This window comes from Urocitellus parryii, chromosome 5 (genome assembly GCF_045843805.1).
Source record: "Urocitellus parryii isolate mUroPar1 chromosome 5, mUroPar1.hap1, whole genome shotgun sequence".
NCBI lineage: Eukaryota > Metazoa > Chordata > Mammalia > Rodentia > Sciuridae > Urocitellus > Urocitellus parryii.
The window spans coordinates 26981747-27008657 of NC_135535.1; the positions used below are offsets into that span (position 1 = coordinate 26981747).

A 26911-nucleotide genomic window follows, 5' to 3' on the forward strand; every position below is an offset into this window, starting at 1 on the left:
TTTGTGTTAGAACCATAGTGTTTTGAATAGTATAGCTTTATAATAAGTTTTGAAATTAGAAAGTGCGAGACCTCCAACTCTGTTTTTTTTCCTTGTATTTTTTAACATTAATATTTTCTGCCTTGTTTCTTTATAAAAGGTTAATAGTGAATATTTAATTATGGTGTGAGGGATTATTGGTATTAAAACTTTTTTTCCCATGTCTTTACTTTTTTTTTTTTGTGGTAGAGAGTATTAAACTCTTTTATTCAAAGGTATGTTGAAGGTTGGCTCTGCTTAATAACTTAAAACTAATATTTTGTTGAACTATAATGGGAAAGCCAAGAAAGAAAAAGAAAATGATAGTAAGGAAAAAAGAGATAAATACAATTATCTGTAAATATTAAGCCTCCTGCCGACAGCCATGTGAATGAGCTTGGAAACACATCCTTCAAATCTAGTCAAGTCTTCATAATCTGTAACTTTAGTCCATAGCTTATTACAACCCTATGAGAGACTCTGAGGCAGAATCACTCACTTAGCTGCTGATTCTCAAAAACAATGTGAGAGAATAGATACTGTTTTAAGATGCTACTGCTGAGATTGAGAGTAATTTATTGATTGTGCCTTTGGCTATCATTCTTTACGTTCACAACATTATTAAAGACTACAAAGAACTTATTTTTGAGGGGATTAAGAGGAAGTTATATCAATGGATACTTATAAATTAAAAAGAAAAATTAGCAATCATTATTATTTAAAAACAACTCATAAATATTAATATAACTATTCTTAGAAAAAAAGATTATTTTTCAAAACACAAGAATTCAGTAAGAATAGTGAAATCTTTACAAGCCTCTTTAATGTCTGGTTTAATTTAGGATGGATACTTATGCTTCTATGTTCAGTCTGTCATGATGTTTAAAGTATATGAAGAAAATTTAGTCTCATGCACATATGTAGTTGGAAAAGGGTAGAATGTTTTAATATCTTTGTGAGATAATTGTAGCTATTTTTATCTGATACTGTACTAAAATCTGATAAGTGATAATTTCTCAAAGTTTAATTGCAATGTTTGAGCCCAGGGTAGAGTATACTTTTTTGTACCCTGTAACATTAAAATTTATTGGTTCATCTTGCTTTTTGAATGGATCTTTTGCTGTGCATCATACATTAGTCACATGGCAAATATTTGTTCACTGAGATACTCAGATCTTTCACATGTTGATATGTTTCATTGTACAATATAAATACAATCATATTATCAGTATCACTATCATTCCTAGGGTAGGCTTTCAGCATGAGGAAGCTATCAAGTTCATAGAGGTGGACACAAGTTTCCGTAAATTGGAAACTTCATTTAAAAGCCTGAATTTTAATATTGGCATTAAATTCTACCATTTATATTCCTTGATTTGACAGGTTATCTTTCTATTCAAGTAATTGGTAGAATTGTCATTCTTTCCAAAGAAAAATAATGTTTCAAAAAAAGTGGTCAGTTCAGTTTATAACTCAATTATGAGTATTTTTTCTTCTGTAGCTGTATTATATTTTGGTATGCATTAGAAGTGGTTCATTTTTACCTCCTATTTTTCAGAGTTTTCTTTTCCCTTGTTACTGTAAATTTTACTGCTATGGACATTCATGTATCAGTATTGTGCATTGTGAAAAAATTTCCTATGCTATATACCCACAAGTAAATTTGCAGAGTTGTAGGCTACATACATGTTGAAACTGATTAGGAACCTCAACCACTTTTCCAAATAATTTTACTGCTTTGCTATTACCCATTTTTCTATCAACTCTTGATGTTGATGTTTAAAACTTCCTCTGTGGCGATACCATTCTCTAGTAAACCTCTGCATCTCTCCCATTTTTTTTTCACCTGCCAAACTATATATAGGAGATTTTTATATAACAATTTATTTTATCTTTGTATGTTAGTTTTATTTTTAATTTTTTTGAAGTCACAACAAATCTTCCACCCTTTGGAAACCAACTAGGATAAATAGAATAGCAATTTGCATGTGGTGGATGTTTATCATCAGTGAGATATTTTTGAAATACTAAACTACTATAAAAGACATGATTTGACATTGATAAATGAAATAGACAGCCATACAATCAAGCAAAGATTGTGTATATAGTGGTCTCTCTGTATCCATTAGACACTAGTTCCAGGACCCCTGCCCCATACCAAAATCCTTGGGTGCTCAAGTTTTTTATATAGAATGTAATAATACTTGCATTAACACACATCATTCTATCTTGTTGAAGGGCATTTAAGTTGGTTCCATAGTTTAGCTGTTGTGAATTAAGCTGCTATAAATATTGATGTGACTGCATCACTGTAGTATGCTGATTTTAAGTCCTTTGGGTATAAACCTCGGAGTGGGGTAACTGGGTCAAATGGTCATTCCATTTGAAGTTTTCTGAGGAATCTCCATACTGCTTTCCATTATGTTGTACCCATTTGCAGTCCCACCAGCAATATATGAGTGTACCTTTTCCCCCATTCTTGTCAACATTTATTATTGTTTGTAATCTTGATAATTGCCATCCTGACTGGAATGAGATGAAATCTTAGAGTAGTTTTGATTTGCATTTCTCTAATTGCTAAAGATGATGAACATTTTTTTCATATCTTTCTTGACCACTAGTATTTCTTCTTCTGTGAGTATCTGTTCAGTTCCTTAGCCCATTTATTGATTGTTATTTGTTTTTTTGATGTTAAGTTTTTTGAGTTCTTTATATATCCTGGAGATTAGTGCTCTATCTGAGGTGTGTGTGGTAAAGATTTTCTCCCATTTTGTAGGCTCTATCTTCACATTATTGATTGTTTCCTTTGCTGAGAAGCTTTTTATTTTGATTTTCCATCCCATTTATTCTTTTTTTTTAAATATATTTTTTAGTTGTGTATGGACTCAATGCCTTTATTTGTTTTTATGTGGTGCTAGACTTGGACCCAGTGCCTCACACTTGGGAGGCAAGTGCTCTACTGAGCTACAACTCCAGCTCATTTATTGATTCTTGGTTTTACTTCTTGAGCTTTAGAAGTCTTCTTAGGGAAGTCAGTTCCTAAGCTGACATGATGAAGATTTGGGCCTATCTTCTTTTCTGTTAGGCTCAGGGTGTCTGTTCTATTGCCTAAGTCTTTGATCCACTTTGAGTTGAGTTTTGTGCAGGGTTAGAGATAGGGGTTTAATTTTATTTTGTTACCTATGGATTTCCAGTTTTCCCAGCACTATCTGTTGAAGAGGCTATCTTTTCTACAATGAATATTTTTGGAACTTTTGTCTAGTATGAGAACTGTATTTATGTGAGTTTATGTTTGTGTGTTCTATTCTGTATTTGTTTTGGTGCCAATACCATGCTGGCTGTTTTTGTTACTATGGCTCTGTTATATAGTTTAAGGTCTTGTATTGTGATTCCTCTTTGTTGTTGTTTCTTCTTCTTCTTCTTCTTCTTCTTCTTCTTCTTCTTCCTCTTCCTCTTCCTCTTCCTCTTCCTCTTCCTCTTCTTCTTCTTCTTCTTCTTCTTCTTCTTCTTCTTCTTCTTCCCAATAGTCTCAAAAAAAAAAAAAACTTGGGAAGTAATCTAACAAAAGAGGGGGGAGACCTCTACAAAGAAAACTACATAATACTAAAGAAAGAAATTGAAAAAGACCTTTGAAGACTGGAAGATCTCCCAAGCTCTCTTGGGCAGGCAGAATTATTATTGTCAAAATGGCCATACTACCAAAAGCATTATACAGATTTACTACAACTCCTTTTAAAATCCCATTGACATTCTTCATAGAAATAGAAAAAACAATCATGAAATTCATTTGGAAAAATAAGAGACCCAGAATAGCCAAAGCAATCCTTAGCAAGAAGAATCCACTGAAAGAGAAATTAGGAAAACTACCAAGTTTTCCTAATTTTTCTTTCAATGGATTCATCACTGATGTATAAGAACATGTTTGATTTATGGGTGTTGATTTTATATCCTGCTACATTGCTGAATTTATTTACTAGTTCTAGAAGTTTTCTGGTGGGATTTTTTTGGATCTTCTAAATATAGAATCATGTTTTGGTAAATAGTGATAATTTGAGTTCTTCTTTTCCTATTTGTATTTCTTTAATTTCCTTCTTCTAATTGCTCTGGCTAGAAGTTCAAGGATTATGTTGAATAGAGTGGTGAAAGAGGGCATCCTTGTCTTGTTCCAGTTTTTAGAGGGAATGCTTTCAATTTTTCTCCATTTACAACGATGTTGGCCTTGAGTTTAGCATATACAGCTTTTACAGTGTTTAGGTATTTTCCTATTATTCCTAGTTTTTCTAGTGTTTTGAACATAATGGGGTGCTGTATTTTGTCAACTACTTTTTCTACAGCTATTTAAAAGATCATATGATTCTTGTTTTTAAGTCTATTGATGTGATGAATTATGATTATTGATTTCCATATTTTGAACCAACCTTGTATCTATGGGATGAACCCCACTTGATCATGGTGCACTATCTTTTTAATATGTTTTTGTATGAGATTTGCTAGAATTTTACTGGGAATTTTTGCATCTTTGTTCTTCAGTGGTATTAGTCTCAAGTTTTCTTTCCTTAATGTGTCTTTGTTTGGTTTTGGTGTCAGGGTAATACTAGCCTCATATAATGAGTTTGGGAGTGTTTCCTCCTTTACTATTTCATGGAATAATTTGGTGTTAATTCTTTTTTAAAGGTCTTGTAGAACTTGACTGAGAATCTGTCTGCCTGGGCTTTTCTTGATTGGTAGGCTTCTGGCATCTTCTATTTCATTGCTTGAAATTGATCTGTTTAAATTGTAAGTCCTCTGATTCAGTTTGGGTAGGTCATATGTCTTTAGAAATCTGTTAATGTCTTCAAGATTATCTATTTAATTGGGAGAATAAATTTTTGAAATAGTTTCTAATTATCTTCTGTGTTTCAGTAGTGTCTATTGTGATTATTCCTTTTTTATCACAATTTTTAGTAATTTGAGTATTCTCTTTCTCTTCATTGGCATGGCTAATGGTTTATCAATTTTATTTTGTCAAAGAACCAGCTTTTTGTTTTGTCAATTTTTGAATTGTTTTGATTTCATCTGATTTTAATTATTTCTTGTCTTCTGCTTTTAGTGTTGATTTGTTCTTCTTTTTCTAGGGTTTTATGATGTAATGTTAGGACATTTATTCATTCACTTTCTATTCTTTTAATGAATGAGCTCAATACAGTGAACTCTAAGCATTCCCTTCATAGTGTCTCAGAGATTTTGATATGCTGTATCAGTGTACTCATTTACGTCTAAGTATTTTCTATTTCATCGTTGATTTTTTTTTTTTTGCTATCCATTCATTATTGAGTAGCACATTATTTAGTCTCCAGGTTTTAGAGTAGCTTCTCTTAGTTTATTGTTGATTTCTATTTTCATTCCATTACAATCTGACAGAATGCAGGATATTATCTGTTTTTCTGTATTTACTAAGAATTTGCTTTGTGGCATAAGATATGGTCTATTTTAGAGAAGGATCTGTATGCTGCTGAGAAGAAAATGTATTTGCTCATTGATGCGTGAAATATTTCATTTATGTCTGTTAAGTCTAAATTATTGATAATATTATTTAGTTCTATTTTGTAGTTTATTTAGAGACATGGTCTCACTGAGTTGCTTAGTGCCTTGCAGTTGCTGAGGCTGGCTTTGAACTCCCAATTCTCCTGTCTCAGGCTCCCAAGCCACTGGTATTTCAGGCTGTGCCACTCTGCCACCCAGCTGTTCCTCCTAGTTTTGAAGGTCTGGGTTGAGAAATCAGCTGAAATCCGAATTGGTTTGCCCTTATATATGATCTAATATTTTTCTCTCACAGCCTTTAAAATTCTATCCTTGTTCTGTATATTAGTCATTCTCATTGTAATGTGCCTTGATGTGGGTCTGTTGTAATTTTGTACATTTGATACCCTCTAAGCCTCTCGTATTTGATTTTCCATTTCATTCTTTAGATTTGGGAGATTTTCTAATATTATTTCATTGAACAGATTGTGTATTCCCTTGGTTTGTATCTGTGTGCCTTCATTCATTATGATAAATCTTAAATTTGTTCTTTTTGTGTTATTCCGTAATTCTTGGAAGTTCTCTTCATGGTTTATTACCATCTTCTCTGCATAGTCAACTTTATATTTTTTAGATTATATATTTTGTTTTCATTGCCTGAGTTTATGTTTTCTAAGAGGTCTAGACTGTTGGTGATGCTTTCCATTTAATTTTTAATTTGGCTTATTGATTCCTTCATTTCATGGATTTCTGCTTTTCAGAATTTCTATTTCTTTATTTGAAGTGATCTTTTACCTCCTGAATTTTATCTCTGATTTCACTCCTTACTTTATCCTTTATGTCATGGATCAGTTTAAATATGTATTTTGTAAACTCCTTCTTTGACATTTCTTCTTCTTTGTTGTCATTGGATTCTATTATTGGACCATCTTGGTTTATTTGGAGTGCCTTACTACCTTGTTTTTTCATGTAGTTTGTGTAACTTCCCATCTAGCAGTGTATATCTGAGGCAGTACAGTGTCTACCCTGTATATTTATAGTGTCCCTGAAGGTTTCCAGAACTTCACCTTCAAGGGGAGACCAATATTAACAGCACCCAATGAAAACAATATACAGCCTTAAACCAAATAGCTCCTAATAAGATTTCTACAGTTTTTTCACATTAAACAGAAATGGTGTGTTCAGTTATTCTCTACAATATAAATAGTAATTTTGCAAAAGGAGTTTACAATTTCTAATAGCGAACAAAGAGAACAGAAGTGGTGTAGAATGTGATGTGTATGAGGAAGGAGGAGAGAAGATTGAAGTAAAAAATTATTATAGGAAGTTTGAAAGAGGAATTAATAGAGGTTGGCTGTTAGTAGGAGAAAAGCAAGAAAGAGAATTCAGGGAAACAGATGCGTGAGGGGAAAAGTATATATAAAGTCAAAAAGGAAAAAGTTAAAAAGTAAAAATAAAAGAATACACAACAAAACTGGAATGTACTATTCAGACATCCCAGACCTCAGTAAATTGATGCATGAAAAATATTTGATTTCCAAAATGGTAGAGGAGTGTGTGTGTGTGTGTGTGTGTGTGTGTGTGTGAGAGAGAGAGAGAGAGAGAGAGAGAGAGAGAGAGAAGAGAGAGAGAGAGAGAAAGAGAAAGGATCTTGATGGAAAAACAAACAATTGCAGCTTCCCTTCTCTGTTGATAGGTGGGGTCGTCTGGAGTTTGATGGCGGCTCCATCCTCAGGATAGTAAGGGTTTCTAGGGTGGGAGGGTTAGTACTGGAGGCAGAATTCCTGGAGGCAGGGTATAACAATTGCCTATCCACATTGGAAGACTACACCCCAGGAATCTGCTTCAGGTTCCACACATGTGATGTAGGAACCTGATCTTATCCCCTTATCTTGCCGGAGAACACTAGAATTCCTGGTCTCTGATTTAGTCTCCAAACTAGATCACTTCTGTCCCCACCCTTTTGAATTTCTGATCAGGGAATTCTCTACCAGGAGGTCCTGAGGGCTGGGTTCCGGGTGCCTGTGTCAGAGGACTGTTCTATATCATGGATCCTATATGGCCAACCCGCAGGTGCTGAGACCTGCGGGTTGGCCATATAGCTGCAAGCAATGGGCCTGGTTGGGGGCTAGGGAGGGCTTGGAAGACTGGGGATTGGAGACCCGGAGATCCCTGTTGGTTGCTGGGCTGACGCTGGACCTGGCAGGATGCTGGATTAGGGAGGGAGTCATCCCCAGGCTCCAGGATTTGTGGGGCTGGGGAGAGCCCAGCTTTCTCCAGCCTCTCTAACCTTTATTCACCTGAGCGAAATGCTCTCAGTTTCTAACTTTCCCCTGGATTGCTAGGCTCATACAGGCCCATGCAGACTTAGGTGCAAACTCACAGATCTGGGTTTCAGTTTCCGTAGGCTCCGCCACACTGCAGTCCCAAGATGGCTCCTGGATTGCAGATGATCAATAAATTCTGGTGGGAGGTTCCTCCTTTTTAAGATATCTGACTAATAAGTAGTCCGTGGTTTGGCTAGGGCTGACTGTCCCTCTAGTCTCAGTCTCAGGATTTTTTACTCTAAGCCTCCGGGAGACGTGGTATTCCCGCTGTTTTGAGTTCTGGGTAGCCAAGCCAAGAGAAATGCTGCCTCTCACTATTCCACCATCTTTTCTCCCTCTGTATTATTATTTTTTATTGTTTTTTCCCCATCAGATATATTTAATTTATGGTCAGTTGAAGATGCAACAGGTATTGAGGGCCAGATTTATATATTTGCATACACATACATGTACCTGTAAATACACATTATTGAAGGAAGTATGATAGCTTTTTATGGGAAATATATAGGATAAATGATTTAGTTTGGCAAATTTGGAGCATTTTTGATTAGGGAATATAAGATTTTATTAATCTTAATAATGTCTTACATAGTGCAACACTTCACAATTTTTTTCCAAAGTATTTTCTTGTTTTGGAATTGATCACTAATCTGAATAAGCACAGTGTTGCATCTGATTTTCTTTATTACCTTGTTATCTGCTTCCCCAACTCCTTCTCACCTCAGGCTTTTGACAAACTGCGAGTCTTGACAGTGGTGATATGCAAGTGTTCTGCATTTGGAAATGTGTCACCTGTTCTTTTGAAGGTTATGTCAAATACCTTGGGCAGATTTTGTGAGTCATAGGCATCATCATGGTGGATAGGTAACATTGTAATATATAATAGATGGAAAAGATAGTTGTTTTATGCTAATGTCAAGGTTTTCATATATATATATTTATATTTATTAGAGCTTTGTACTTATACATAGTAGTTGGGTTCATCCTATGCATGCATGGAAATAGATTTCAGTTAAGGTTTTTATCTTTAATGTTTTATAATTATTGTCCTTGAAACCTTAAAAAAAATGAGAAAATAGGGCTGGGGTTGTGGTTCTGAGGTAGAGGGCTCGCCTAGCAAGTGTGAGACACTGCGTTCGATCCTCAGCACCACATAAAAATAAAATAAAGGTATTGTGTCCACCTATAACTAAAAAATAAATATTTAAAAAAATTAGAAAATTGAAGAAACTTCCTTATTAGTGTCTAATAAAAATTATATTCTGACATTTAAGCAAAATCCTTCACTCCATTTAATTAACTCTTTTCAAAAAAGCATATACATCTCATAAAATCTAAGATGTCAGAGAGCTAGCTGTAAGCATTAAAAATGTCATTCTTTTTCATCCATTCTCACTACCTGGGCAGATAACAAATAAATAATGAGTGAAGCCTAACAAAGGGAAATTATAAGAAAGTGTATTGAGAAAATAGTTGATTAAAATAATGGACATTTAGAAGGAAAGAATTTTCCATACCCAAATGAGATGGTTATGAGATGGCTTAGCATGCATTTTATAATTATACTTGAATAGGATACATTTTAGAAAGGATGAATTGATTTCTGTCTAAATTCTGTTGTGAAACTTTATTAGATATAGAATAATAATCCATCTCTGTTCTTTAACCAAATCCTGTTGGTTCTTTCTACTTTGGCTTTCTCATCTGTAAATGGGGATAATATTGATCTCAAATTTTTGTTAAGAATTAATACTCTTATGTTTTTTAATGAGTTTTACTATACTTTTAGAAATCAGTCTTCACAAACTGGATTCCCCAAAATATTTGCTTTAGATTCCATAGTACGAATGAAATGTTTGTAATACTAAATATAGTTAGCCTTTTACATATGAAAAGTTTGTACTGTGAGTGGATTAGTTTCTTTTAAAAAGAAAGAAAATGATTTAGGTTTTTTAGAAGAAAATTTTATTAGGTCTCATCTGTGCAATAGTTTTTTTTTTTTTTTCCCCTAATACTACGTATAGAACCAGGACCACTTGACTTATGCATTCTAGGCAAGTGCTCTACCGTTGAAGTACAACCCAACCACTGCTATTTTTCATTTTGAGACAGGGTCCCCTAGGCTAGCCTTCAACTTCTAATCCTCCCTCACCTCCTTAGTAGTTGGAATTACAGATGTCTATCACACCCAGCTAGGCAGATAGTTTTGACTAATTTTTTAGAATAAGAGAAGTTTGAATAGTCACTGGTATTGTCATATTTTTGTTTCTTAAAGAATAAAACTGTCTGAATGGTGTGTAGAAAGTGGTGGAATTACTTGGTCACTTTATATGTGAGCCTTTAGGAAAGAGGACTTATAATTCATTACTAGCCTTAATTTTTGTACCATATTTAAAAATTATACCATGCAAACCCTCCATATATGTGAGCATGGTTTCATTATTAAATTCAATAACTTAGAATTTTATTTACAAAAGAAATGTTTAGATCACTGAATAGATAATTTAATTTATGAATTAAAAAATAAATGCTATTTTTCTAAACAAAAATAATGTAAAATTATGTAAAGAAATATTTGGAGTCACTAACTAGTAACACAAAGGAAATGTTTATTAAAAGATTTTCTGGTTGAATCTAAAGTATAAATTTTTCTCTAGTCCTTCAGTTTTGTCTCTTTATTCTGATTCTTTTACTTGGTCAAAGAGTATTTCTGTTGGCTTAATTTGCTGCCCTCTCCTGTTTTCTCTTCTTTTAAATTTGTCTCTTATTTTATGTTATACATATGTATCTTCTCTCTGGACACCGCTTTTCTGTAGTGTATTCTTACATGATAATTTACATCCCTTATTTTTTTTTTCAGACAATGTTCAAGAACTTTTACTTTTGCCTTTCCCTTGACTTATCACTCTCCCTGATGTAATAGGATTTGTTCTTTACCCACTTGCAATTTAAATGTCCCTTTCTTTGTGTCTTTTTGTATTAAGCAGATGGCATGAGCCGTGTACACGAATTCCTTAATTCCTCTTACCATTTTCAAAACCAAGCTTGAACTATTATTTTCTTTTTCTTAAAATTTGGTACCAGGGATTCAACTCAGGGGCACTGGACCACTGAGTCACACCCCCAGTTCTATTTTGTATTTTATTTAGAGACAGAGTCTCACTGAGTTGTTCGGCGCCTTGCTTTTGCTGAGGCTGGCTTTGAACTCTTTTTTTAAAAAAATATTTTAGTTGTAGTTGGACACAAAACCTTTATTTATTTATTTATTTTTGTGTGGTGCTGAGGATTGAACCCAGAGCCCACACGTGCTGGGTGAGTGCTCTACCACTGAGCCACAACCCCAGCCTCTGGCTTTGAAGTTCGAGCTGCTGGGATTACAGGCATGCACCACCCTGGACGAACTGTTATTTTTAAGGATCGTACTAGCTAGCCCAATCTGATTTTGCTCATTTTTTTTCTTTTTATAAGTGGTGCATTTAAGAAAGTTTTTATGTTAATTCTTATTTGTTTTGATTTTTGGTACTGGAAATCAAACCCATAACCTCTGCTACTGAGCTGGTATCCATAGCTCTTATTAATCCATTTTTTGCTTGTGCATTATAGGAAGACTCTTTATTTATTTTTTTCTGGTGTGTGTGTTTCATTTAGATTAGAGTCTATTTAAGGTAAGGAGGTTTGATTGTCCTTATTTCTGTATTTTCCCCTTCCAGCACACTAACATATAATCCAATATCCACTGATTGACTCATCAAGGTGCTTATCGTGGCTTCTTATCTTGGCTATTTTTCTCAAAGGTGTGAGTTAAAATTCTGATCTATGTTTTATGTGTAAATCAGTTGACTTAAAATGTTCAATATTAATTGTAACACTACCACTGAGACCAGTCTTTGACATTTGATATAGGCTGGTTGATATAGTTCTTTGGGAGGTATTATTTTTATAGTTTATACTTGACAGTGTTGAATAAAATAAAAAGCAGGTAAGTTAAATCTTTAGATCATTATTTTTATATCTCTACAAAGAAATTTAAATTAGTCTTAGCTGGTAGCTCTAAAAAATGGTCTTTTTGTCAAGAAGAGAAGAAAAATGCTATCAATATGATCAAGCCTACTAGAGCAATAGATGATATTCTTATGCTAAAGCTCTTTCTAACCATGAAATTGCTAATCCAGAATCAGAATTGGCATAGTATATTGTTATCTTTCTTCTAACAGAAATTATTTGAAATAAGTTTTAATTTTTTAATTCAAATGAAAGTTATTGTGTATGGAATAGTTTTTAAAATTTCTTTCTCAACAAATTTATTTTTGGAGTATAAGAAAGCTATTGATTTTTGTATGTTGATCTTGTATCTTGGTATTTGGCTAAATTTGTTTATGAAATCAGATGTCTTCTGGGGGAGGTTTTTTTTTGGGGGGGAGGAGAGGGTCCTGAAGGTATAGAATCATGTCATTAGCAAACAGAAATAGTTGGACTTCCTATTTGTATCCCTTTAATTTTCTTCTCTTGCCTGCTTGCTCTGGCTAGAGTTTAAAGAACTCTATTGGATAGGAGTGGTGAATGTGGACATCCTTGTCTTGCTCCTTATTTTAGAGGAAATGTTTTTAGTTTTTCTCTATTCAGTATGATGTTGACTTTGGTTTTGTCAAATATAACCTTTATGATGGTAAGGTAAGTTTCTTCTATCCCTAGATTCTCTAGTGTTTTTAACATGAATGAGCGTGAAGTTTTTCAGTCTTTTTCTGCAGCTCTTGCAATAATTATGTGATTTTTGTTCTTGATTCTACATTGCATACCCCAATTAATCCGTTAGATTTTATTTTATTTTATTTTTTGCAGTAGTGGGGATTGAACCAAGGGGTGCTCTACTATTAAGCTATGTCCCAAACCTTTTGTGAAAAAGTGTTCTGTTTTGAGAAAGGGCCTACCCAAGTTGCCCAGGCTGGCCTTCTGCAACAGCCTTCTGAGTTGCTGGGATTACAGGCAAGTGCCACCACTCCTGGCTAGGAATCCAGTAGTGTTTTCATTTTGTGTCAACATTTTCATGGCAATACTTATGTTATATTAGTAGAGTTTAGTCATGTGGACCAATCATAAAACCACAAGTTAATATTTAGTAATTCTTAAATATTTTATTGTTTTATATTTATAATATCGACTAAGACAATATTGGAATAATTAGAAGTACTAGGAAAAGAAATACATTTTTAAATTGATATTTCAGAACTTGTCTGAAAAGTTGCTGAAGAAGGAATTGGATTACACCCAGTTAGAGGAGAAATATAATGAAGAATCTGTGAGTAAAAAGAATATACAGGCAACCCTTCATCAAAAAGACCTAGATTGTCAACAGCTTCAGTCAAGGTTATCTGCATCTGAAACCTCACTGCAGAGGATACAGGCAGAACTAAGTGAAAAAGGAGAGGCAACCCACAAGCTCAAAGAAGAATTATCTGAAGTAGAGACTAAGTACCAGCATCTTAAGGCAGAGTTGAAACAGCTACAGCAACAGAGAGAAGAAAAGGAGCAGCATGGGTTACAACTCCAAAGTGAAATTAATCAAGTAAGTGATATTAGTTTTATTTATTGTAATTCTCCTTATGGTTTCTTCTTAGTCATGCAGACCAATCACAAAACCACAAGTTAATATTTAATAATTCTTAAATATTTTCACTATTTTATATTTGTAATATTGACTAAGATAATATTGGAGTAATTAGAAGTATTAGGAAAAGAAATACATTTTAAAATTAATATTTTAGAAATTGTCAGAAAAGTTGCTGAAGAAAGAATTGTATTACACCCAGTTAGAGGAGAAATATAATGAAGTTATTGATCATAATATAGTTCATGTTAAAAAAACTATCATTTAAAAAATTAATTCTTCTTTATTTTCTATATTTCTTAGTAATATCAGATCTCATACACTTCAATTTCAATTTCCCTTAAGAAAACAAAAGTTAATATCCATTTTACAGCATTGTTGTGAAGCATTTATGAATTAACACATATAAATTGCTTAGAATGCATTGTACCTGGTACATGGTAGGTACTTACTGGGTTTTAGCTACTATAATTAATTGTTGACCACTCTTTAGTTTAAAAATTCACCTTTTTTCTTTTTTTGCTACTAACTTTTAACAGCATAATAAAACCACCAGTATAAAAATTAGACATTTTAAAAGTGGAAGACAAATTATAAAACTATTTAATAGATAAATAATACCTACCTGATAAAGTTTGATACAAGTTCTGATTTTGCCATTAACTTATTTTTTAATGCCTATTCTAATTATTGCTTATAGATAACATAAAATTTGATTGAAAAATGGAAGAGATTAAAATTCTGATGGAGATTAAAGTTCTCACATTTAAAAATTTTTCATTTACTTTTACTTAATTAAGTAGCAATGATATTTTATTGTAATTAGTTATTCTCATGGCTTTCCTACTCCTTTATAATGATGATTATGATAGTCATTTATTGAGCTTCAGTCATGTTTCAGGAATTAGAGTAAATACTTCACATTTACTGTCACTAAATTTTGAGATTAGACTGACCATGAGACAATGGATCAGAATAGTTAGGAATTTTTCTCTAGCTTGTCCTTGCCTGCTGTCTTTCCACTGCCCTGAACTTTCAATTGTATGTGTAAACCACTATAACAACTTCCATTTAGCCACCAAAGTAATCTGTTTTAAAAGCAAATCTTACCATGTTCCCAATCTGCTTATACCCTCTAATAGTTCTTATGGCCCAACAGATGAAGTTCAATGTTTGTTATGATATGGAGCACCCCCAGTGATTTGTTGGAATACCCACTAAGTTCTGTACAATTCTTTATTTTATTTTCCCCTGCAAGAGTACAGAAGTGTTTTTATTTTTTTCTTTAAGTTATACTGTATCTTGATTTTGTACTATTCATTCTGTTTTCTTGATCTGAAATATTCTTCCTGTTTCTCTTGACCTTGATAAATTCTACTTACTTCTCATCACTTTTCTAGACATCCCTTTGTAAACACCCCATTGCTCCTTCTATCCCCAAGATGGCTAAGGCATGCACAAACTGTGAATATTTTACTTGCCACAGTGGATTATTTATTACAATTTATGTTTTCATTAGACTGAACTCTTTGGATGCAAAGACCATGTCTTATTCATTTTTTAAAAATCCTTACTACTTGGCACATACTTAGCAAATGTTACAAGGAATAAATGAGTGAAGAAATAAATGAAGGCATTCATAATGGGGGGAAAGTGAGACTTGATAATATTAGTATATAACTTGAAAATGAATTTTGTTTTTACTTTAGTTCACATATACAAATTTAGCATTTATGCTTTCTAAAAGACACCGTTGCCTCATTTGTTAAGGGATACAGAAGCAAATGGGAAATGGTACCTGCCTTTAGTGATTATGTATACATAATCTCAAGGGGAGGATAAGGCAAGTATTATCCCATACCATGATCATGATAATCATAATATAATAATCCCATATGCTATGGGAATTTGAACGAGTTCCTCACTTCTGTTTTTTTTTTTCATTGTAGTACTTCCCTTTATGCATTTTTTTAAACCTAATTATATGATCAGGGAAAGTTTTGTATGTATGAGAGCTGTTCCTTGAAATTGTAATATTGAATAGGTTTTAACACATAGCAGTTTGAAAGCAGAAGAGTCTTCCTGCCAGAAGGATTAGTGAGAAGCAACTAGTGGCAGAAAAATATTACAAAAAGAAAGGACAAGGGCTGGGGCTTGCCCCAATTTGCCTACCATGCGTGAGGCACTGTGTTCAATCCTCAGTACCACATAAAAGTAAACAAAAAAATAAAGGCATTCTGTCCATCTACAACTATCAAATAAATAAATAAATAAATATTTTTTAAAAAGGACATTGATTTGTTCTTAGGTAAGGTCTATATAATAGGAGTGTATATTGTTTCTAGAAAGAGCATATGAGAATTTATTATGTAGGGTGCTCAACAATAGGTCTAGAAATTTTTGCTTTAGTTGGTTGTCAGTGGGTGGAGGGGCATTAAGGAATTTTGAGAGCCCACTTAAACACAATGAGACTTGAATTTATGATTATTTGATTTAGTCACCATTTTGTGTAAAATAAAGAGGTCATACTGAAGACCTTGAAGTGATGCCATTTATCTTCTTTCTCTCAGCATGTTGTCTGTATTCTACCTTCAAAATATGTTTCAAATCTTTGCACTTCTATCCATCTACACTGCCAGCATTCTTAATCTAAGCTACCATCTTGCCTATCTGGAATACTGTATTACGCTTCTCACAGTTTCCCTTTTAGTGGTCTCCTTAATGGATTCTCCATATAGAAGCCAGAAGTACCTTTTTAAAGCATGTAAGTTTAATCCTCTGCTTAATGCTTTCACTTGCCTAGTAGTTTTTTTTTTAAAGAGAGTGAGAGAGGAGAGAGAGAGAGAAGAATTTTTAATATTTATTTTTTAGTTCTCGGCGGACACAACATCTTTGTTGGTATGTGGTGCTGAGGATCGAACCGGGGCCGCAAGCATGCCAGGCGAGCGCGCTACCGCTTGAGCCACATCCCCAGCCCAGTAGTTTTTCATTACACTTTCAATTGATTCAAGCCTTCTTTCTTTGGCATGTGCACTTCTGTGTATATAGTGTTGCCTATGTTATGGCTTCAGGCTCCTCCCAAACCATTGTGAATCCATGTTGATTTCAATTCCTCAAACACACCAACACTTCAAGCTGTTTTCTATCTTAAGTTCTTTACCTATGTTTTTTTCCTCCTCCTCCCTATCCTTTCTTTCCTCTTTCTCTTATAGTTCCTCTAGTCTTCCTCCTTTTCCTCCTCTTTGTCTTCCTTTTCTTCCTCCTCTTCCTCTCCTTCCTCTCCTCCTACTCCTCTTCCTTCTTTATTTTTTTTTCTTCATGTTTTATGGGTGTTTTTTTTTCAAGGTACTAGGAATCGAACCTAGGCACTCATGCTTAATATTAAACACACTTGATTTTGTGTGTTAATGAGATTTACGTGCTAACTGTTCTTAGTGCGTAAGCCTTGCCAAACGTCTTGCATACTCATCTCCACACTCCTAGCATAGTAATGCTTCTGAAATTAATATAAACTTTTTTCCTTTTTGTTTAATAAAAAGAGTAAAAAGGAAATCTCCCTACCCCTTCAAGGAAAAACCCAATAGTTATTCTGGTTGTATTAATACAACCAGAAGAAATCATTCTGTTGTTAATACAACCAGAATAATACAACCACATCATTTGAAAAAGTGGTGGTTCTTAGCTCCAGAGAAAATGGCTCCTGTAACTCATTAGGGTTTTGTTTTGTTTTTGTTTGGGTGCTGGGGGCTGAACCCAGGGACTTAAATGTGATAGGCAATTGCTCTATCACTGAGCTATATATATATCCCTAGTCTCTTGTTGACATTTCTTAGGTTAATAAATGAGGATCACTTAATGTTTTCCTTTAAAACATATAATTGTTTTCTACATTTTATTTAGAAATTGCATGCCAATTTGAGGACTGGGGAATGCTTTGAGCTCTGTTCAATACCCAAGTTTAAGAAGTCAGCTGGGGTGGTTCTTAACATAGAAATGCAGCAGGAATCACTGTGGATCTTTGAAAAATACTGTCAAATTTCATTTTATTATTTTAAGTTCCTCAAGTGATGGCAATACTTACATCCAAACAAGAGCCCTTGGTCCTGTTTATTTTTTTTTTTTAAGAAAGCAATGAAACTATTATGAGCAATAAAATCTATAATGCTTAGTCATAATTTTATGTGATTAAAATTCACTTGCAGATTAAATTATTATGTAAGATCTTAGGTTTCTGCAAATTGTAATGAAAATTAGATAGTATGCTTCTATTGGTGAAAAAGAAATATTGTTTTGAAAGTAGGTGGTAGTGTGTGTGTACGTGTTTACACACATGCATATATATGTACTTTTATTTGTTTATTTTTTAAGTTACACAGCAAACTTCTGGAAACTGAGCGCCAACTTGGAGAAGCTCATGGTAGGCTGAAGGAGCAGAGACAGCTTTCCAGTGAAAAGTTGATGGATAGAGAACAACAAGTGGCTGACTTACAGCTCAAACTTTCTCGTTTAGAAGAAGAGGTAAGCTAGGCTTTTAAATGAGTTGATACTAGCAACTTTATTGATGAACTTGAGACATCTTTTGTTTTTGTAGTACTGGAGATTGAACCCAGGGATACTGTACCACTGAGCTACATTCCAAGTCCTTGTAAATTTTTTGACAGGGCTTTGCTAAATGATTGAGGCTGACCTCAAACTTGCCTCCTGCTTCAGCCTCCCCTGTTGATGGGATTATAGATGTGTGCCAATTTGCCTGGCATGAAGCATCTTAAATATGGTTGTGGTTCATCAGTATTTTAATTGTCAACAACTTTACTTGTTTTTCTACTTTCAACTGAAACATTTACTTTTCCCCAATGAAAATATCCTGCTTATTAACTATATTAAATCACTACATTTTACTACAACTGTATTTCCCCAAAGTTCTCAACAAAGTAGCACAAAGAAAACTCTTTTTCAGCTAGGTAGGAAAAGTTCTGGAGTTTATCTTCTGTCATGCTGCTGGAGTGAAACAGAGAGCAATGAATAGTTGGTGAGGATCATTGATGACATGTAGTTTGTGCATATAAACTTTACATGTAAGGATGTTCACTTTAAAAATTAGGTATGTGATTATTATTCTAATTCAAGTTGTAATTGTTCAACATGGTACCCACTGTATGATTAAAGGGAAAGTTATCATTAAGTTATGTCTTTTATTTGAGTTGAATAAATATTCAGAATTAAAATCTATAGTTTTAGTAATAAATTTTCTTTTAAGCTGAAATCTTAACTATAGTATATGATCTGATTTTTTTTTCCCAGTGAAGTGACTATTAGAGAAAAAAATGAAGTGCTGATTCTGTGGGTTAGATTGTTGTTAAAAAACAAATTATATGTAATTAATTGTTCATATTGGTATACAAAAACAATATTGAACAGATGCTAACCTAGAGAAAGATCTGTATTTTTTTAGGATAAAAGTCTATCACTAGAGAATAGTTTATTCATTATGAGATGATGATTCTATAAATGTCACATTTTTTTTTATCTATTCATCTATTGAAGGGCATCTAGGTTGGTTCCACAGTCTAGCTATTGTGAATTGTGCTGCTATGAACATTGATGTAGCTGTATCCCTATAGTACGCTCTTTTTAGGTCTTTGAGGAATCCGAGAAGGGGAATAGCTGGGTCGAATGGTGGTTCCATTCCCAGCTTTCCTAGGGAGATGATGATTCTATAGGTAATAATATATTGCTTTTAAAGTTGATATCTTCCAGACTGAATTTATTTTTGTGTTCATATTTGAAAATTGAAGTAATGTCAAATATTTATTAATGGTGGTATTATGCCTTTAAGTTGTCAACTGACAGTCTACTTTTTTTTTTTAAGTTGAAGGAAAAAGTAACAAATTCCACAGAATTGCAACATCAGTTAGATAAAACCAAGCAACAGCATCAAGAACAACAAGCTCTTCAGCAAAGCACTACAGCAAAACTTCGAGAAGCTCAGGTAAAAATTATTTGAATAATTAATCTTTTAAACAAAATTTAAACCATCCATTATTATGTTGTGATAAAACTAGATAATGCAAAATACTTGATTATGAAGAATTTTGGGGAGTTCTCAGTTTCTAGATAATCAGAAAATGCTCTCTTTTGATTATTTTGTTGAAAAGCTAAAATACCTTAAAACTATTTACTAGAAACAAATTTGTTATTTATGGTAAATTATATAAAATATTTAAATTTATGAAATTTATTAGGAAAATTGATCTATTAAATAAAACTAGTTAAGTAAATTATATTTAAATGATTGATAAATAATTATTTATTACTGAAATACCTTATTTGAAAAATCAAATATATTCAAATGCAGTTTTCCTATTGGTAACTCAATAAAAAAGAACATTTTGTATTTTCTATAGAAGAATTCAGTATTTTTGGTCATTTATTTCTTCTTCCTTTTTCTTTCTTTCTTTCTTTTTTTTTTTTTTTGTGGTGTTGGGGATCGGACCCAAGGCCTTGTGCATGCAAGGCAAGCACTCTACCAGCTGAGCTTTATCTCTTGTCTGTCTTGTTATTTCTTCTTACCTATCATCTGAATATTGGAATTATAGGCATAGAAAATGTAATTGATTGGGTTAAATTTATAGCTTAGAAGACTGAGAGTTTAGTTTTTGTTTTGTTATGATAAAGGAAGGATACCTAAATCTTGAAGTGAATTTGACTTTGATATTCATTTATTCCTTTATATTTTCATTAATTCATTGACTATTACTGAGCACTGTGTGTCAGACACTGTGCTCAGCACTGAGAATAGAAGCAGCAGAGTGCCTGCCCTCTAGGAAATGACAATCTAATGATGTGTACATAGGAATAATCTTGGAGTGTGAAGAAAGCAGTAATCTCTTTTCTTTTCGAGTTTGGAGTGTGACATGAGAGTAAGACAAATAGATGTCAAAATTTTGGATTGATTTATCGGTTCTTTGACTCAGTTAATAAGTATTCATTTATGTCTACTCTCAGCCAAGGAGCTGATTTTGTGTCTGTAGAAGCAAACCAAACAAACAAAATGTCTGTTTTCATGCAGCTTAATGAGGGAAGCCAATAACAACTAAGTTAAATAAACAAAATATGTAGTATGTTATACATTAATAATTGCTAAAGAGATGTAAAAATGAGGGATGAGGAGTAGGAAGTATGTAGGGGCTGAAAGTGACACTCTAGTGCTTGGTAAGATTGCTAAGGAAGGCCTCCCTAAAAAGATGAAAGACCTGAAGGAGGGTATGAGCTTTGTGATTATCAGAGGGAGTACCTTAGAAGGGCCTGAGGCAGTAACAAGTCTTAATAGGAAGGCAGTAGCTGGACTGGTCAGATTCTAGTTGTATTTTAAAAGTAAAGCTGACCGATTTACTGATGGGTCAATGTAGAATATTGAGAGAAGAGTCAAGGATGATTCCAGGGAAGGATGGAGGTCAAGCAAGATGAAAACTGAGAATCCCATTGGATTTGGCAGCATGGAGGACTTTAATAACCTTGATGATGAGAGCAATTTAAATGGAGAGGGTGGGATGACAACTTGGTTGGAGAAAGTTCAAGAGAGAATGGGAAGAGAGAAGTTGATAAAGTAAATACAGATGGCTTTGAGATTTTATCATAAAGGTTAGGAAAGAAATGGGATAGTAAATCTAGCATGCACAATTTGGCACAGGTCAGCAATCAAGTAGGTGTTCTTATACTGTACCTTTTTCTTATACTGAATTTCCATCTTTGTCTATAGCTGGGAACTTGATCTAGGGAGTATTTTTGAGACTTAAGAGAAGGCATAAACATGTTTCTAGTTTAGGACAAAGAGACAGGTAAGGATGAGTTATTAAGGATGCTGGAAAAAAAAGTGAGGAAATAGATAATAATAATAATAAACTATAATATCACTCATACAATGGAGGGATGAGTTTGAATTTATCCTGAAGCTTGAGGAAATAAGGTAAATATGGAGTGACATATACATATGCATAAATAATTGTATAGATAAAAGATTGAAAAATCAAGATAGATCATTCCTGAAAAGTCTTGTATTTCAAGATAAAGTTGGATAGCAATAGCTGACTGTCTGGCAAGCTTCAACTGAGAATGTGGAGAACATATTGAAGCTTTTAAATAGTTATTGAGGAGGCGCTGGGCACGGTTCCTCACACCTGTAATCCCAGCGGCTTCTGAGGCGAGATAAGAGGATTGTGAGTTCAAATCCAGCCTCAACAAAAGCAAGGTGCTAAGCAATTCAATGAGACCCTGTCTCTAAATAAAACACAAAATAGGGCTGGGGATATGGCTTAGTGGTCGAGTGCCCCTGAGTTCAATCCCCAGTACCAAAAAAAAAAAAAAAAAAAGTTATTGAGGAGAATGTTTGACGGTAGGACCTTATTTAAATGAAAGGGTTGAAAAGATGCTTATGAGTATATTGTAGAGATTGGAATCTAGACATTTATAATGACCTAAACCTGGAAAAATGGAAGTTTGTGCCTTTATTCTGACAGTGCTTAGAAGTTTAGAATTAGAAAAAGCAAGTTGCAACATTGATATAGATTAGGCTCTTTTGGGGTGATTGATTTGGAAATTTTGAGGTGAAAGGAAATGGGGAATGTTAGAATAAAGTTATTTCATATCCTTCTATGGGGTTTAGGAAGAGAAGTTTGGCATAGTGTGAGTAATTGAGGAGAAGATGAGGTCTCTGACATTGAAGATGAGAATGAGGTCATGAAATTGGAAGATAGGAAGTTGTGGTTACAGGGTAAGATAGTTGGAATTTTTTAGCTGGAATAATTTCAGTTTATTACAAGATCCTGTATAAGTAATTGCAATGTAAAATGAGTTAAGGTCCAGGAATTAAGATGATATGCATGTTGAGGCTATGCTCTTAATTCTCTATGTATTTTGTATTTCCCAGGAAATTGGCAGAAATTGGGATTGAGAGAAAAACTAAATCAGGTCTCAAGTCTTCAGTGAATGAGGTAGGGATTTATAGATGATAGCAGCAAAGAGTAGAAGGTAGATAAGTGAGAATGGCATACTTTCTAAAAGCATCACATAGCTTTTACCCGAGGCAGCGAGTAATAGCAGTGAAACACCAGGGGAAGGTTGGCCTCCTCTACGTGCCCATTGGAGTAAGTCTCCCTGACTAGAGAAGATGAAGGGAATTGGAATCTGTAAAAGGAGAACCAAATTTCAATTAAGATGTGAAAACAGAGAGACTGTTCTGGAAGAAAGCTCTTTCCTGGAACTGCGGATCCAGAAGATTAGTAGAATGTGGAGAGAGGGCTAATTGGTGGCAGGAACAAAAGCTGAGAGCAAAGAGGTTGGACACGAGTGAATCTTAGAGGGATGAGAAGATGTTTGAAAGTGATTCACCTTCAAATATTTTAATACTGACACAAATCATTGAGGGGACCAGGGGGCTGGGGACTGCCTCAGCAAGACAGTGTTCACAGGGGATAGATAGTGCCTTGTTCTGGGTAGAGGTTCTCTGACTCTCATAAAAGGATTGAGGCAGAGGCAAAGGCTATGGTGTCAGATAGCTTGAGAAAGTGGGTATTATTCTGGATGTGGGCTATTGAATTGTGCTCTGGGAAACATTAAGATTCTTGTTAAAAGTAAAAGAAGAGGTATCTCTTAAGTTATCAAAAGAAGAGTCCTATTGAGGTATTGAAATAAGCCTGTACCTGTGGGTTAGAGTGTAATAATTTTTAAAAATTAGCTCAACAAATGTTTTTGAATCCTTGTGTTAGATATCTTGGATGTACACCAGTGAATAAAGCAGGAAAGAAAAGTACTCATCCTTGTGCAGTATATATTCTAATGCTGGAGATGGAGGGAGGCAGATAAACATGAAAAACACATCAATTATTTAGTGTATTAAAGATAAGTCCAATGAAAAGAGAAAAATAGCCAGACTACAAAGTATTTGGAAAGGCTACAATTTTAAATATAGTGGTCAGGGTAGGTCTGATTAAGAAGTGACAATTGAGCAAACACATGAAGGAGAGGGAGCGTTTCTGTGAGGGAAGCATTTCAGACAGAAGGACTGTTAGTGCAAGGCTCTGAGGTGGCAATGTGCCTGGTGTAATCAAGAATAATGAATCCCATGTGTCTGAAATGGGTCAGACAGTAATAAGAGGTGATGTTAGAGAGTTATGAAAAAAATGTAGTTAGTTAAAGATTTCTTTTTGATTAATTCTAGTTTATTATCAATAATATAGATTTATATTATTAACTATTTTTAATTAAATTTGTCATATTAAAATATAATAAGTACTTTAAAATATAAGACTTAAAAGTTTGAGTGATAAAATTTCTTATCAGTCATTCTTTGTTTAAGGAATAACTTCTTGAATTCTTTATCCTTAAAATGTTAGTTTTTCAATTCTTTACAGAATGATTTGGAACAAGTCCTACGTCAAATTGGTGATAAGGACCAAAAGATACAGAACCTTGAAGCCTTATTGCAGAAGAGTAAAGAAAATATTTCATTACTAGAAAAGGAAAGAGAAGATCTTTATGCAAAAATTCAGGCTGGGGAAGGAGAGACTGCTGTTCTTCACCAGTTGCAAGAAAAAAACCATATGTTACAGGAGCAAGTAAGCTTGTAAAATGTATTTTATTTCTAAGATTTACTTTTATCTCTCTAAATCTCATTAAATGTTTTGTTTGAATGACTCATTATCCTGGCTTTTTTTTCTACATTTAAAATCCTGTGTATTTTTGACATAGAGCATTTTATTTATCCCAGAGGTTGGTTATGTTACTGCTGTAGTAAAGTTAGTTAACATGATGTGACATAGGAAATCCTCAGTTAATGTTCTAGGATGTAACTTTCTAAACTGTAAACTATAGTAAATTATTTCACCTCATTAGCTTATTGGAAAAGTGGTGATGTTATTAATAGTGCATACTTGCCTTATAGCATTTTGTGTTATTTTAAAAAAGGAATGAATAACAAATGTATTCCTAAGTTATAGGTACTAATCAAATACTAGTTGTTAGTGTGTATTAGTCAATATTCAGATTTAACATTTATTTATATTTTGATAATATATATCTTTGGACAATATATAGCTAATAATTTTTATAACTTGCCCTATTGTCACAAAATTCATATGTAGTTGAAGAAAAACATAGAATTTAAATAGTAACATTTTAAAACTGAAAATAATTGACAGTTGCTTTTTTGGAAGAATTATCTAGGAAGATAATTATTATTATCTAAATAAGAAAATATTAGCAAAGTGTCAGTAGGTTATATCACTTTTCTAGTTTTTAGAAAAGTTTTGGAATTAGAATATATATAGATTTCCCCCCAAATTTCTAAATTAGTTTTGAAGAATTCAAATTTTTTTGGGTTAGTTTTTATGAAAAATTGTCTAGCCTATTTTTTAGTTATCTGCAATTTGACATTGCTCATCCTACAAATATGATCAGGAAAGTCATGCATTTTTTTAAAAGAATAAATTGACATACTTCTAGGGAAGCAACTGATGCATAGTTAGCCCCTCTGCCACCTAGAAAAGTGAAAAAACATGTATAAAGTCATTGCTTTCAGTGATCCCTGAGAGAAGAGAAACCATGGAGGTGAAATCTTTGACCACTCTACCGTTTGACCCGGAGACATTTTTCAGACTATGGTGAAGGTTGGGAGAATCTAAAGAAAACAGTGAGTTCACTGAGCTGGGGAGTGAAAGGTTGGTTTAAACCGAGAGACTGAAGTTCAGGGAGGTTAAGGCAGCTGGAAGGTTCAATTTGCAGAGAAAAAAAACAGGGAAGGAGGAGCAATGCAGAGAAAAAGCTCCAGAAACCTGTAAGGATCCACTGGAGGATTTGGTGGAATGCTAAGTTTTATATTAGAAGGTGAGATTCTGCAAGGCCGGACAATGAGCAATATCAGGGAACTGCAGACTGGAAAATTACCAGAGCCCACACAGGACTGGGAGATATTCAAGTGCCAGCAATCATAGAAGAAAGACATAGTTGAACAGTGGGGCATTCAGTAGAAATCCACACCAGAAATGTTACACCTTAGGAGAGAGTAAGGCTAAAGTAGCCCTAGAGTAAATGCTTCTGTACACCTGACCTAACAAAATGTAAACCCCAGCCTTGAAAGGGCCCAAATGAACCACAGATGTATTAACTATTTACTGGAACAAAGCTCACGATTCTATAAAAGAATGCAACAAAATCCAGATTGGTCATGATAAAATAACAAAAAAATTACTAGAAATATGAATAAACAGAAAAAAATGTGAGTCATAACCAGGAGAAAAATCATCTAATGGAAACAGACTCTGAAATGAAAGGTGATGGACTCATCAGATAAGTACTTAAAAACACATCTTAAAATATGCTAATGGGAGGCTGGGGTTGTAGCTCTGTTGTATAGCACTTGCGTAGCATGTGTGAGGCACTGGGTTTGATCCTCAGCACCACATTAAAAATAAATAAATAAATAAATAAATAAATAAATAAATAAATGTATTGTATTGTGTCCATCTACAACTAAAATAATTGGTAATAATTTAAAAAAAGAATATGCTTATGGGTATAAAGGAAAAACTATAATAACAGAGACAGAAGTGGAAACATTCAAGAACAACAAAATGGAATTTCTAGAGATAAAAATCTTAAAATACATGAAATAAAAATGTCATTGGATAGATTAAGCAAATAGAAAATAATGTCAGTGAACTTGAAGATAAGGCAATTGAAACTGTGCAAAATGAAGCAGAGAAAGAAAGAAAAAAAGACTAGGAGGAATTGCAGGTGAGAAGAGTGCCTTAATCTATGGGATAGTATCAAGTAAGCTACCATAATATAATGAGAGTCACAGATGGGGCTGGGGAGAAATATATTTATAGAAATAATAGCCAAAAAATTTAAAATTTGAAAGTATAAATTCAAAAAATTCAAAAACTCCATAAACTCCAAACAAGGTACATAAAAAATTTCATCTAAATTTAAAAAGTTTGTTCTTCAAAATATACCATTTTGAAAATAAAAGCCAAGATTCCAACTGGGAGAAAATAACAATTTACAAATAGCCAGCATATATAAAGAAGTCTTGTTACTTGGTTAGAACATTGATTGTCCAAGGCTAGCGATGGGAGTTGGGAATGATTACAAAGGGGCATGAGGAATATTTTGGGATAATATGTTTTCTATGTTGATTATAGTGATGGTTAATGAAGGGTATACATTTATCAGATCTCAAATTAACAATTTAAATTAGATGAATTTTATTGCATGTAAATTATAGCTTCATAGAGAATATTAAAAATATGTGTGTTTGATGTTATTTCTTATGATTTGAGATCATGTTCATGTATCTTTGGAAAGATGTGAATAGTTTTACTTTAAAAACTTTGAGATAACATCATACAGATTTAATATTCTCATGGTGCTTAAATCTGGGCTTCTTTGGTTTTGTTATATCATT

At 33.5% G+C, this 26911-nt stretch overlaps 1 protein-coding gene across 1 annotated transcript in view; it reads left to right on the top strand.

The window, feature by feature from the left end:
* Positions 1 to 26911, top strand: part of Eea1 (early endosome antigen 1) — a 125774-nt gene that overhangs the window by 60457 nt on the left and 38406 nt on the right. The window contains exons 11-14 of the mRNA XM_026396768.2: positions 13069 to 13407; positions 17818 to 17967; positions 19319 to 19438; positions 23859 to 24062. Coding sequence (XP_026252553.2) covers positions 13069 to 13407; positions 17818 to 17967; positions 19319 to 19438; positions 23859 to 24062 — 813 coding nt within the window. The remainder of the gene's footprint in view (positions 1 to 13068; positions 13408 to 17817; positions 17968 to 19318; positions 19439 to 23858; positions 24063 to 26911) is intronic.